Source organism: Budorcas taxicolor, chromosome 3 (genome assembly GCF_023091745.1).
Source record: "Budorcas taxicolor isolate Tak-1 chromosome 3, Takin1.1, whole genome shotgun sequence".
NCBI classification, from domain to species: Eukaryota; Metazoa; Chordata; class Mammalia; order Artiodactyla; family Bovidae; genus Budorcas; species Budorcas taxicolor.
Window position 1 is genome coordinate 110469506 of NC_068912.1, and position 13603 is coordinate 110483108.

The window sequence follows — 13603 nt, forward strand, 5'->3', positions numbered from 1 at the left end:
ACTTAATAAAACTGATATACTAAAAACTGGTCTTAATTCATATTTCTCAAATCATTTCTTAATTCTCAGCGTCTGAGATGTACTCTTAGAAGTTTGTTTGCTTTTTAATCTAGTTATAAGATCACTTCCTGACAATAATACAGTTAGCTAGTGTCAGGTGACCCGAGGGTACTGAAATTGTAAAACTATTTATTTGGAGGCTTCTAACCACAGCTCTCAACTCTCTGCCCCACAAGCCAGCCTTCACAAAGTTCAAGACTAATTATAGGATATAAAAGTATGCTAATTATAACCATCAAGAATCATTTCAGAGAGGAAACAAGCAATAGCTTGAGTAAATTACTGTTAAATATTTTGAGGGTGCAGGTGAGGTCAGATGAAATCACTCAGAGAAATAAAATCAGTAGAATGTGAGAAGAACACAAAGTAGCATAATTATAAGCTAAAAATCTTGGTGTCTTAAAGATCTAGTATTTTAAACATTTATCTATGACTATGTTGGTTTCCTGCTTTCTTGATCTATATGACTTGCTGTAAATTTTCATTTCCACTGAAGTTTATTCTGGCTAATAAAGATTATATACCATTTAAATGTACACTTTTATAGGTCTCTTTAAAGGCAATTTATGATCATATTGCCAGATTACAGTTTTGCTGTTGAAAAGTATGCATTTCCTTTTTTATTTTAATAAAGTTATTTTTACAAGTTAAAAATATATCCTCATTATGAAAAGAGTTTAAAATATAGAAAAGGTAGAAGAAAAGTACATTCAGACTCATTACTCAAAAGCAACTACTATCAACAGTCAGGGGGTTATTTCAATCTTTAAAAAAATTTCCTTTATGAATACACAGAGTTGAGTTTTTATACAGTAACTCAAATATAAGTACATATAAAATACATGGTTAAAAAAAAAAATCACAGGGCTTCCCTGGTGGTCCAGTGGCTAAGACTCCATGGTCCTAATGCGTGGGGCCTGGGTTTAATCTCTGGTCAGGGAATTATTTAGATCCTACATGCTGCAACTAGCAGCCAAATAAATATATCAATAAAATAAAGAGAAATATTTTAAAAAATCACTTCTCCTTTAGATTAGGAACAAGATAAAAAGGCCAGTTCTATTCAACACTGGATAGGAAATCCTAGCCAGAGTAACCAGGCAAGAAAAAGAAATAAAAAGCACTGAAATACAAAAAGAAGAAGGAAAACTGTATCTATTTGCAGTGACATGAACCTATATATAGAAAATTCTAGAGTCCCCAAAAATATGCTGCTGCTGCTGCTAAGTCGCTTCAGTCGTGTCTGACTCTGTGCGACCCCACAGACGGCAGCCCACTAGGCTCCTCTGTCCCTGGGATTCTCCAGGCAAGAACACTGGAGTGGGTCGCTATTTCCTTCTCCAACGCATGAAAGAGAAAAGTGAAAGTGAAGTCACTCAGTCGTGTCCAACTCTTAATGACCCCATGGACTGCAGCCTACCAGGCTCCTCCGTCCATGGATTTTCCAGGCAACAGTACTGGAGTGGGGTGCCATTGCCTTCTCCACCCCAAAAATATAATTAGAGCTAATAAATGAACTCAATAAAGCTGCAGAATACAAGCAACATAAAATCAGTTGCAATCAATGATCCAAAGAGAATATTTAGAAAATTCCATTTACAACCTTATCAGAAATAAAATACTTGAGAATAATAAATTTAACCAAGGAGATACACATTTACACACTTATAACTATATAAAACTTCTGAAATTAAAGAAGACCTAAGAAAAACATCTTGTATTTATGGATCTAGAGACAGTATTATTACAACACCAATACTTCCCAAAGTAAACTACAGATTCGATGCAATCCTATCCAAATTCCAAAGGCTCAGATTTTCTTTTTTGAAGAAATGGAAAAGTCAATCCTAAAACTGTTATGAAATTGTAAGGAATCTCAAACAGTCAAAAGAATCTTGAGGAATCACACTTCCCAATTTGCTACAAAGCTACAGCAATCAAAACAGTGTGTATTGCCACAAGAATACTCATATGACCAAGAAGTATTAAAAACTGAAAGTGCAAAATAAACACATACACATTTAGTCAAATGATTTCTGGAAAGGATGTCAAGACCAATCAATGAAGAGCGAGCAGACTCTTCAACAAATGATGCCAGGAGAACTGCATATCCACATATCCAGTTAGCCCTAATTCAATATATCCCTGTGTTAGTCCCTTAGTTGTGTCTGACTTTTTGTGACCCCATGGACTGTAGCCTGCCAGGCTCCTTTGTCATGGAATTTCCCAGGCAAGAATACTGGAATGGATTGCCATTTTCTTCTCCAGGGGATCTTCCTGACTCGGGGATTGAACCCAGGTCTCCTGCACTGCAGGCAGATTCTTTACCACCTGATATACCTCACCTGATAGAATAATCATTCAAAATGGATCGGTGATCTAAACACCGATCCACTGACTTAAACATAAGCGCTAAGACCATAAAACTTTTAGAAGAAAACACAAGCAAATCTTAATGAACTTGAACTTCCAATGGATTCTTTAGATGTATCACCAAAAGAACAAGCAACAACAGAAAAAATAAACAGAACTTCATCAAAATTAAAAATGAAAGTACAAGAAAGTATATGAAACTGAAAAGAAAACCCAGAAAAAATATTTGACTCACAAATCTAATTCAAGTTTACTATCCAGACTATAAAAAGAGATTCTACAACTCAGTAACAAGCAAACTACTCAGTTTTAAAACAGGCAAAAGATTTGGACATTTCCCCTGAAGAGACTATACAAATGGCCTCATACATGAAAAAATGCTCAGTGTCATTAGTCATTAGGGAAAAGCAAAACAAAATCACAATAGGATACCACCTCACACCCATCAGATGGCTATTTCTTCTTAAGGATATTAACAAGGGTTGACAAGTATATGGAGATAATGTAACACTCAGAAATTGCTGCTGGCGATGTAAAATGGTGCAGTCATCTTGGAAAGTGGTTTGGTGGTTCCTCAACAAGCTAAACAGTTACCATTTGACTCTAGAATTCCACTCCTAGGCATATAGTACCCCAAAGACATTAAAACAGGTGTTCAAACAAAAACTTATACTTGAATGTTCATAGCAGCACTCACTATTTAGAGCAGCCAAAAGGTGGACAGGACTCAAATGTCTATCAGCACTTTCCCAACAACAGAATAATTCAACCATAAACGGGATCAAAGTACTGATTCATATTACAAAATGGATTACCTTTGAAAATGTGTTAAGTGAAAGAAGCAAGGCATGAAAGTCCACAAACTGTAACTTTCCACTTATATGAAACATCTAGAATAGGCAAACCCATAGGGACAGAAAGCACATTTATGGTTGCCAAGGACTAGATAGAGGAGGTAAGAAGGGAAAGCATAATGGGTAAGGGGTTTCCCTTTAGAGAAATAAAATTTTAGAACAAGATAGTGATGATGGTTCCACAACATCCTGAATGTAATGAATTATATACTTTAAAATGGTAAATTTTATATTATACATATTTTACCATACTATCAATATTATATTCCATATACAATTTTGTAAGTTACTTTTCAAAATGTATGTCTCCAAGAATTTTCCATGTCAACACATATAGAAGTTATAGAACCAATTCATTCCTTTAAAACTACTGTTTGATATTTAATAGTATGGATGTACTATATTTGATTGAATCATTTCATGAACACTAAGGTGGTTTCTAGTTTTTTGCTGTTAAAAACGTTACAATGAAAACACCATTATGTGTTTTCCTAGGTAATTGGAGTAATTTCTTTGTGGGAAAGATACTGATCAATAGATTTGCTAGACTGAAGAATCTATATGCACTTCAAGTTTTAACAGCCACTGTCAACTTGCCCTCTGAAAAGGCCTCCAACAGTGCACATGTGTCTTCACTAATACTTAGCATTATCAAACTTCTCAATCTTTCAAGTTTTTTAATCCATCTGATAGGTGAAAAATTTCCCTGATTACAGCTGACCACTATTTTATATTAGAGAGGCAGCCCAACACAGTAATCATAACATGGACCCTAAAGCTGAGCTGCCTGCGTTCACTTCACAACTTGGCCCTGCCACTTACTACCTTTAAGACCTTAGGCAAGTTATTTAACTCACTGTGCCTCAGATTCTTCAGCAGAAAATGATATTAGTTTTATACATCATAAAGGTGTACTAACAATTATGTAAGTTAATATATGAAATGGGCTTATATTAAAATATAACATACAAAGTAAATGATTATTAAATATTTCTGATACATTTTATCTATTAGAAATCTTTTGATTTTCTTCTGTTACTTGACTGTTTCTTTTGCCAATTATCCCTCCTACAGAACATTAACAGTGGTGGTCAAGGTATTGATATTAAAGCTGTTATTTAACTATACATTTTTATGTATTTTCAAAACTCTACAATTAGCATCAGTTCAGTTCAGTTCAGTTCAGTTGCTCAGTCATCTCTGACTCTTTGCGACCCCATGGACTGCAGCACACCAGGCTTCCCAGTTTATTACCAACTTCCGGAGCTTACTCAAACTCATGTCCATCGAGTTGGTGATGCCATCCAACCATCTCATCCTCTGTTGTCCCCTTCTCCTCCAGCAACAGGTTCTTTTCCAATAAGTCAGTTCTTTGCATCAGGTGGCCAAAGTATTGGAGTTTCAGCTTCAGCTGCAGTCCTTCCAATGAATATTCAGGACTGATTTCCTTTAGGGTGGACTGGTGGGATCTCCTTGCAGTCCAAGGGACTTTCAACAGTCTTCTCCAAAACCACAGTTCAAAAGCATCAGTTCTTCAGAGCTCAGGTTTCTTTATAGTCCAACTCTTACCTCCATACACGACTACTGGAAAAACCATAGCTTTGACTAGATGGACCTTTGTTGGCAAAGTAATATGCTGCTTTTAATATGTTGTCTAGGTTTGTCATAGCTTTTCTTCCACGGAGCAAGTGTCTTCTAAATTCATGGTGGCAGGCTCCAAGGTCTATCACTCATTCTTTCCCCATCTATCTGCCATGAAGTGATGGGACCAGATGCCATGATCTTAGTTTTCTGAATGATGAGTTTTAAGCCAACTTTTAAGCATAACCGTATGTTTATAATGCCAACTTTTATAGCATAACCATATGTTTATAATGAGGAAAAAATAAAAAAGGGAACAAATTTGAGATGTAAACATAAGTAAACTTTTAAAATTCCCTAAAAGGAATAAGTTATAGGTTAACAAAAGTTTATTTCTTGCCAAAATTGCTAACAAGTTTGTAATTACTTACTTTCTGTAAGTCATCTGAGAATTTGCTAACCTATAGTATTGTTACAGAAAGTCATTTATTAATATAAACAAATAACAAGAGAAATAAACTAGGAAAAAACTTTTAACAGGTTTATGATTCACCTCACAAATAGAATATATACAGCAGTGTCTACATGTAAAGTACTCAAATGTTTTTTATTGAAATTCCTAGCAATGAGCACATATGTTTTGATTATATTCATAATCATTAGATTATTAATAAATACCAAAAAACATCTTATTTCTTGATATATGTATTAATAAAATTAGGAAATGTTCTTTAGATTCTTCATATTATAAACTCCAAAGAAAGGAAGTGTGGTCAGAACGTTTGCAACTTTTACCTAAGCAAAACGCATGTTGACACACACAGAAGGTTCTCAAATTTTGCTGAAAGAACCCATAAAAATCCTCTTATATGTGACTTTTAAAAATATATTTTACCATCTAGAAATTGGATCAAAATATAAGGGAAACTTATTAACAGGTGCCATTTTGATTCCATGACCAACCAACGCTGCTTGCATAACGAGCTACAATTCAGATACGTTATTCATCAGCAACATACTTATTTCATACATAAAAATGAATTTCAGATATATTAACAATGTCGATCTAAAAAACTCCAAATATTTTAGAAATTGATAAGAATTTAAATATTGAAATACAAAGACCACTCTAAGCAACATGGAAAATATAGGAACTACAAAGGGAAATATATCCATACTGGACTATATAAACATGAAAACTTTTTGAATAGTGTAACATACAGAAAGACCAAAAGACAAAAATACACTAGGAAAATTTAATCTCATATTAGAATCAATATCCCTAATATAAAAGAGACTCCACAGATCGGGAGGAAAAATCCAAATGACCAACATAAAAAGACATCTTACTTCACAAAAATTGGAAAAAACACATGCTGGATCCACAAGTTAACATTTTCAAAAATTCCATCAGAATAATAAACATTAGAAAGAGGACTGGTAAAGACGATTCAAGAAACAGGCATCACACTGCTGGTAAAACCATAAGCTACCATAATTATCCTGGAAAGTAATCTGAAAATATCTTATAATTAGAAAAATATATGCTTTCACCTAGAAATAAAAGCACCAGATCATTAGGTATACAAAAAAAAATTTTACTGAAGCACGGTTTGCAAGAGTAAGAGAAGAGGAGGGAGAAACTCCTGAATATATAAAAGAGGAAAGGCTAAATAAATGTTATGTTCATATTCTGCAATATTATGTGACTTTCTTTTTTAAAGCAAGGAATCTGATTTATATTCATCCAAGGGATACACAGACTGAGAATAGTAAGCTACAAAAAGTGGGTATAGTATAGGCCCCATTTTGAAAAAAACTAAGCAAAATAAAAACTGTTAAACATCTACACACATGTATAAACATATATGGCACAGAAGATAATGAGATAAGTCAACAACACTACAATAAACATTACCACAAGAGAAGATATAGGTCACATATCACACTGCAAACACTGATTACTTCAGGGAGTGGGGATGGACAGATTAATTTTTCTTATTATGCCTTCGCTTACTGTTTTAACAGTTAACTGAGCCCATACTACTTGTATAATTAAAAAAGGAAACTTTAGCAACAAATAAATGACTAATAATACCCCCTGAAATACAAAGGGAATAAAATTTGGCAAATAGAGAAAAAATAATCAATTACATTCAGAGTTCCATCATTCCAAAATAATAACCACTGTAAATACTTTTCATATATTTCATTTTACTATGTTATTTATGTGAATGGCTGATAAACCACTATGTTAAGATATAGTGATACACATACACTCTTACTTTGCTCATTAATGCTTTAGTATTAAGATTTTTATGTTACTAGAAGTCACTTTGTAAACCATTTTTATTGGGGGCATAATATATAACTTTATAAATATACTATACTTTACTTTGGTGGACCCTGAAGTGATTTCCAGTTTTGGGCAATGATGTCTGAACTTCAGACTTTTGAGAGACTCCCAAAAAATGAATTATTGGTGAAATAATATGAACATTCAAAAGTATTCTTGAAACATACGCTCAAAACTGCTTTTTACAAACTATGTACTATTTATCATGAACTATGAAGGTGAACCTCCATCTCACAGAACTCGTATCAACGATTAGTATTATAATTTTTTGACTTTTGCTAATGTGATAGATAAATATTGACATATCTATTCTAATGTGAATTTAAAGTTTAAATGAGACTACAAAATTCATATAAATACATACATATATACAGAGAGTCACCTATCTCACTTTTGTGAATTGCTATTAGGCCTATTTTTTTCCATTTAGCAATAAAATGAACCAACTTCAATTTCTGTTACTCTAACAGTCTTAATTAAATTTATAAAAGGTTTACGTGACTAAGACTTTTAAATCAGGGTCAGTGGTTCATTAAGAAGAGAGTATAGGAGCAATACCAAACAGACAATATTTACAATACTTTCTCAGCTTAATTTATAAGTTCTACCAGAATTATTAAAAATGCAATAGTTTACATAACAACTGATTTCATACCTGCTGAATTCCAAGGCACAAGTATAAGATACTGTCTGGGTCATATTTTTCACCATTTGGTCTCCGCACTTCTTGAATAAACTGGCATAAGCCTAAACTCAACTCAGCAAAAGTGCAGGACAGAATATCTTCCTTCAGCTTGATAGAGCGGACTGTGGAAAGGTAGAAAACATCTGAAATACTAACTTATAAGAAAAATAATAACATTACTCAATTCACTAAATAAACACTGACTACACTGCCCCAGGTATTGTGGTATACACTAGTGAATACATGGATTAAAGATAGATACTCATCTCAAGGCTTTTTTAGTTAAAGAAATAAAGATAATTTAGCACATATGATATAACATTTAAATAAAATGTCTTATTTAAGTAAAATTCTATGAAAACAAATAAAGGCCATCTAATAGTGAAAAGTCATGTTAGATTTCCCAGGATGTTAAAGGTGGAGAAGAATTAAACATGTAGATTAAGAATTTCAACTTGAGGATATAAAAAGATTTCCCAAAGTATATTCCACAAAATACTAATCATGTGAAAGCTCAATAAAACTGAGTTTCTAAGATCTGATAAATTTGGAAAACAGCAGTATATTATATCTGCCTGTGAAGAATTCACAGTATGTTTTAATATATTAAAGTCTCGGAAGATATCTGTAAAAGGAATGCCATTTAACTTTAAGTCATATTTATTTGAATAACGTACATTTCAGATTACATATTAACAACTTCATGCTTTTGAAAATGCTGGAAAATACAGTATGTGCTCAGCCACAAAACTGAAAGGGTTTGGAGACTCAGGAATATAGGAGAAAAGTAAAGAGGGCAGATCATGGTAAGCCTCATATATTTATATATAAAGATTTTGAAGACAACTAAGAATTGAATTGCTTCCCAGGTGTCTCAGGGGTAAAGGATCCTCCCACCAATTCAACAGACAGAGGAGATGTGGGTTTATTCCCTGGGTCAGGAAGATCTCTAGAGGAGGAAATGGCAACTCACTCCAGTATTCTTGCCAGGGAAATTCTACGGACAGAGGAAACTGGTGGCCTACGGTCCACAGTGTCACAAAGAGTTGGACATAGAGCAAAGGAGCACACGCACATATGACCTGAATTAGTTTTAGGCATGAGAGTTATCTAATTTGATTTTTAGAGATCTTACGGGAACAGACTGGTCCACACTGTGGGATGAGTTAAAACACCCTTTCCAGTTCCTGCTTTTCCACATGTAAAAAAGACTACATGTTTCCAATGGTACACTTGAGCTTCCCTGAGTTGGTTTTGCAAATTTAAACAGGTCATTCATGAGGGCAAGGACCATGTTTGACCTTTTTACCTCAATATGTACCACCATGCTTGATACAGGACAGATAAATATAGTAAGTATTTTTCTGGAAGAATCAGTAGTAGAAATGAGTAGGCATCCTGTGTGGCTACTGCATTTAGGCCTGGCAGTCTAATACAATATTACTTCTCCATTCTCACTACCCCTCCTTTCTCAAAACTGTTGTGGCTCAAAGTGCAAAGTGAAAGGCCTAGTAAACCCCCATGACGTGAGCATTTTTTTATCACTCTGAAGCAGAGAGATTACACTTGATCTGTGGGAACTCAGTAAGTCAGTCACAGACCGCAGCAGCAACTAACTGCTCCAATGAGGGTAAACTGAGGTGAAGCGAAGAATACATGCAATCACCCAGGTATCAGAGAGAAGGTACAGCTGGAAAGAGGTGAAGAATTTAGTTACACACCCATGCATTCCTGCCCTATCTCATTCCACAAAAACTTCATAAAATAATCTGTGATAAACAAATGATATATAAACAAAATTAAAAAGCAGAACACAAACTGAAAACAAAACTTAGAACATAAAACAAAATCCTGGAAAGAAGAAATCTAACGATTAGGGTTCTAAACTAACACAGTGTTGCTTTGTTTGAACTGTTCATTGGGTTCCAAATTTCTTGGCACCAGAAGTGAAACCTGCAAACACGGTCAATCATATATAGCTCCTTGATGGGAGAAACTACAGAAACAGCAACGCTTTCCCAGGTACTTTTCTTAACAACAACAATAATGAAGTGTTCCACTGGTTTCCACATGGGTTAGTCTACAGATATAGGACTCAAAAAAGAGAGAGATTTGAGTCACTGCCACAGTGTTAGAAAAAGACACAAAATTTCTTATATCTGTATAAGAAACTCATGTCTGAAGATAATAACCTTCCCTTAATAACAAGTTCTTGAAAACTGAGAGTGGAGATTACTTTTGCTTTTTAAACATAAACTTCAAATTTTAAAGAATTTTAAATTTCCATTTATAAATTTAAAATTAACGATGATATTACAAGCAATTCAGATCATAAGGAGAGAAGCATTTTACCTTTACAGCCTGGCTCTGAAGATTCTTGAGAGAGTGCATGGTCTTGAGTACTTCCTAACGGCTCAGAACACGGGCTAGATGAGGCATGTTCAACTCCTGACATGAAAAGAAAAGTAAATGAGAAGTTTAAATAAAGATGGAAAAAAATTAAGCAAAGCCAAAATCAAAGCCTTATGGGATTTTTGACTTAGTATTTCTCCCCTTTGAGTAGGTTTATGAATTTATTAATCCATATTCCTCCCACCCCTAAATCAAGACACAAATTCATGCCATGTATTTACCGCCACATTTCAGATCCCCCTGCTCTTCCTTGGCATTTTTCCACTGAACCCAGTTCTTCCAGGCGTTTACCCCATACATGTATTTCAATGTCATCCCAGACACTGAGCACCCTTGAAAGGCTCCTTGAATAAGACTCCTGGGCTCCACAGATACTATAGACTTCTTCCGTCCCTGTAAGAATTTCCAAAAATTTACAGAATATAAATTTAGTTTTGGATCTTTAAGAATCATGGTTTGCAAAGATAGAATGGGCATAAATTTACAGAAAATGGAACTCAGTATTACATCCCTGAGATTCAGAGTTCCTATACCTAGAGTTTTAGAAGTTACCTACTCCTATCCACAGGAGAAAAAAAAAGAGAGAAAACTGAAGTGTAGAAAATAATACTGTAATAATCAATAATATTCGAGTATTTATTTACTATCTTCCAGATACTAGAATTACAAAATACGGTATGAGGTATGAGTAACAGTTATTACACTCAGGTCTATTTAATGGAATAGATGAACAGATGGCTATGAAACAACCCTCAATCAACTCTCTAACTACACTGGAATTCAGCAATTAAAACAATAAAAAAATAATGTTAGCAAAATCCATTAAAGTCAGAATTAACCAACACATGTTAAGAAATCAAAAATGCAATTAGAGAATATTTTGAATTCAAGTAAAAATGAAAACAAAACATATCAAAATTTATGTAATAATGCTAAGCAGTGCTTATAAGGATATTTATATTTATTAAAATGCTTATATGAGAAGAAAGTCTGAAATCAATAAGCTAGCTCCTATGTTAAGAAACTAGAATAAAGACTACATTAAAACCCAAATTAGTAATAAAAATAAGAGCAAAAATCAATTAAAAAATAGAGGAAAAGATTAGTAAGACAAAAAAGGTGGTAATTTTAAAAGGTTAAAAAAATTGGTAAATCTCTAGCCAGAATGATTATAGAGATGAGAGAAGATACAAATTATCAACACCTGATTCCACAGACAAAAGGTAACAAAAGAAAACTGTGAACATCCTGATGACAATAAACTAGACAGCTTAGAAAAACTGAACAAATTTCTTGAAAAATACAACCTAACAAAGCTTGCTCTAGAAGACAGATAATGTAAACAGCCAGAGGAATTCAAATTGTATTTTAAAACATTCCCACAAAAAAATTCCAAATCCAGATGACTTCACTGCTGAAGTCTACTCAAGAATTAAAGCAACTATATAAATTGTATTTCAGAAAACAGAAGAGGAACAGTAAGTCACTTTACATCACTATTATCTTGCCCAAGGGCAGATAAAGTCATTACAAAAAAACTACACATCAATACCAGACCACCTGACCTGCCTCTTGAGAAACCTGTATGCAGGTCAGGAAGCAACAGTTAGAACTGGACATGGAACAACAGACTGGTTCCAAACAGGAAAAGGAGTATGTCAAGGCTGTATATTGTCACCCCCTGCGTATTTAACTTCTATGCAGAGTACATCATGAGAAATGCTGGGCTGGAGGAAGCACAGGCTGGAATTAAAATTGCCAGGAGAAATATCAGTAACCTCAGATATGAAGATGACACCACCCTTATGGCAGAAAGTGAAGAGGAACTAAGAAGCCTCTTGATGAAAGTGAAAGTGGAGAGTGAAAAAGTTGGCTTAACGTTCAACATTCATAAAACGAAGATCATGGCATCTGGTCCCATCACTTCAGGGGAAGTAGATGGGGAAACGGTGAAAACAGTGTCAGACTTTATTTTGGGGGGCTTCAAAATCACTGCAGATGGTGACTGCAACCATGGAATTAAAAGACGCTTACTCCTTGGAAGAAAAGTTATGACCAACCTAGATAGCATATTCAAAAGCAGAGACACTACTTTGCCAACAAAGGTCCATCTAGTCAAGGCTATGGTTTTTCCAGTGGTCATGTATGGATGTGAGAGTTGGACTGTGAAGAAAGCTGAGCGCCGAAGAATTGATGCTTTTGAACTGTGGTGTTGGAGTCCCTTGGACTGCAAGGAGATCCAACCAGTCCATTCTAAAGGAGATCAGTCCTGGGTGTTCACTGGCAGGAATGATGCTGAGGCTGAAACTCCAATACTTCCTCATGCGAAGAGTTGACTCATTGGAAAAGACCCTGATGCTGGGAGGGATTGGGGACAAAAGGAGAACGGGACGACAGAGGATGAGATGGCTGGATGGCATCACTGACTCGATGCACATGAGTTTGGGTGAACTCCAGGAGTTGGTGCTGGACAGGGAGGCCTGGTGTGCTGTGATTCATGGGGTCGCAAAGAGTCAGACACGACTGAGCGACTGAACTGACTGATTGACTGACACATCAATAGATCTTTTAAACTGACATACTTAAAAACTTATACTAGCAAACTCAATTCAGCAATATATATAAATATAAAAACATCAAAAAGAGAGTACTGTTCATCCCATAAATGCAAGGTTAAGTTTATCACTGAAAAAAATCAATGTTTTTCACCATTAGAAGACTTACAAAAGAAAAATCAGACGATCATCTCAAGAGATCACCTGACTAAGTTCAAAACAGGATCACAAAAGCTGAGTTAATCAGAAGAGAACTTTCTAACCTTGATAGAGGTCATCTATGAGAGACTGCCATCTACAAGAAACCTGTATGGAGGTCAAGAAGCAACAGTGAACCAGACACAGAACAGTGGACTGGTTCCAAACTGGGAAAGGAGCATGTCAAAGCTGTATACTGTCACCCAGCTTATTCAACTTATATGCAGAATGCTGGTCTGGATGAAGCGCAAGCTACAATCAAGCTTGTGGGGAGAAATATCAATAATTTCAGATACGCAGATGACATCACCCTTATGGCAGAAGGCAAAGAGGGGTTAAAGAGCCTCTTGATAAAGGTGAAAGAGGAGAGTGAAAAAGCTGGCTTAAAACTCAACATTCAAAAACTAAGATCATGATATCTGGTCCCATCACTTCATGGTAAATAGACGGGGAAACAAAGGAAACAGTGACAGACTTTATGTTCTTGGGCACCAAAATTACTGTGGACGGTGACTGAAGCCATGAAATT

At 34.9% G+C, this 13603-nt stretch overlaps 1 protein-coding gene across 1 annotated transcript in view; it reads right to left on the minus strand.

Moving 5' to 3' along the window:
- Positions 1-13603, minus strand: part of ZMYM4 (zinc finger MYM-type containing 4) — a 73319-nt gene that overhangs the window by 16711 nt on the left and 43005 nt on the right. The window contains exons 22-24 of the mRNA XM_052638293.1: positions 10543-10714; positions 10262-10357; positions 7880-8031 (exon numbers count right to left, since the gene is read on the minus strand). Of these exons, the coding sequence (XP_052494253.1) occupies positions 7880-8031; positions 10262-10357; positions 10543-10714 (420 nt within the window). The remainder of the gene's footprint in view (positions 1-7879; positions 8032-10261; positions 10358-10542; positions 10715-13603) is intronic.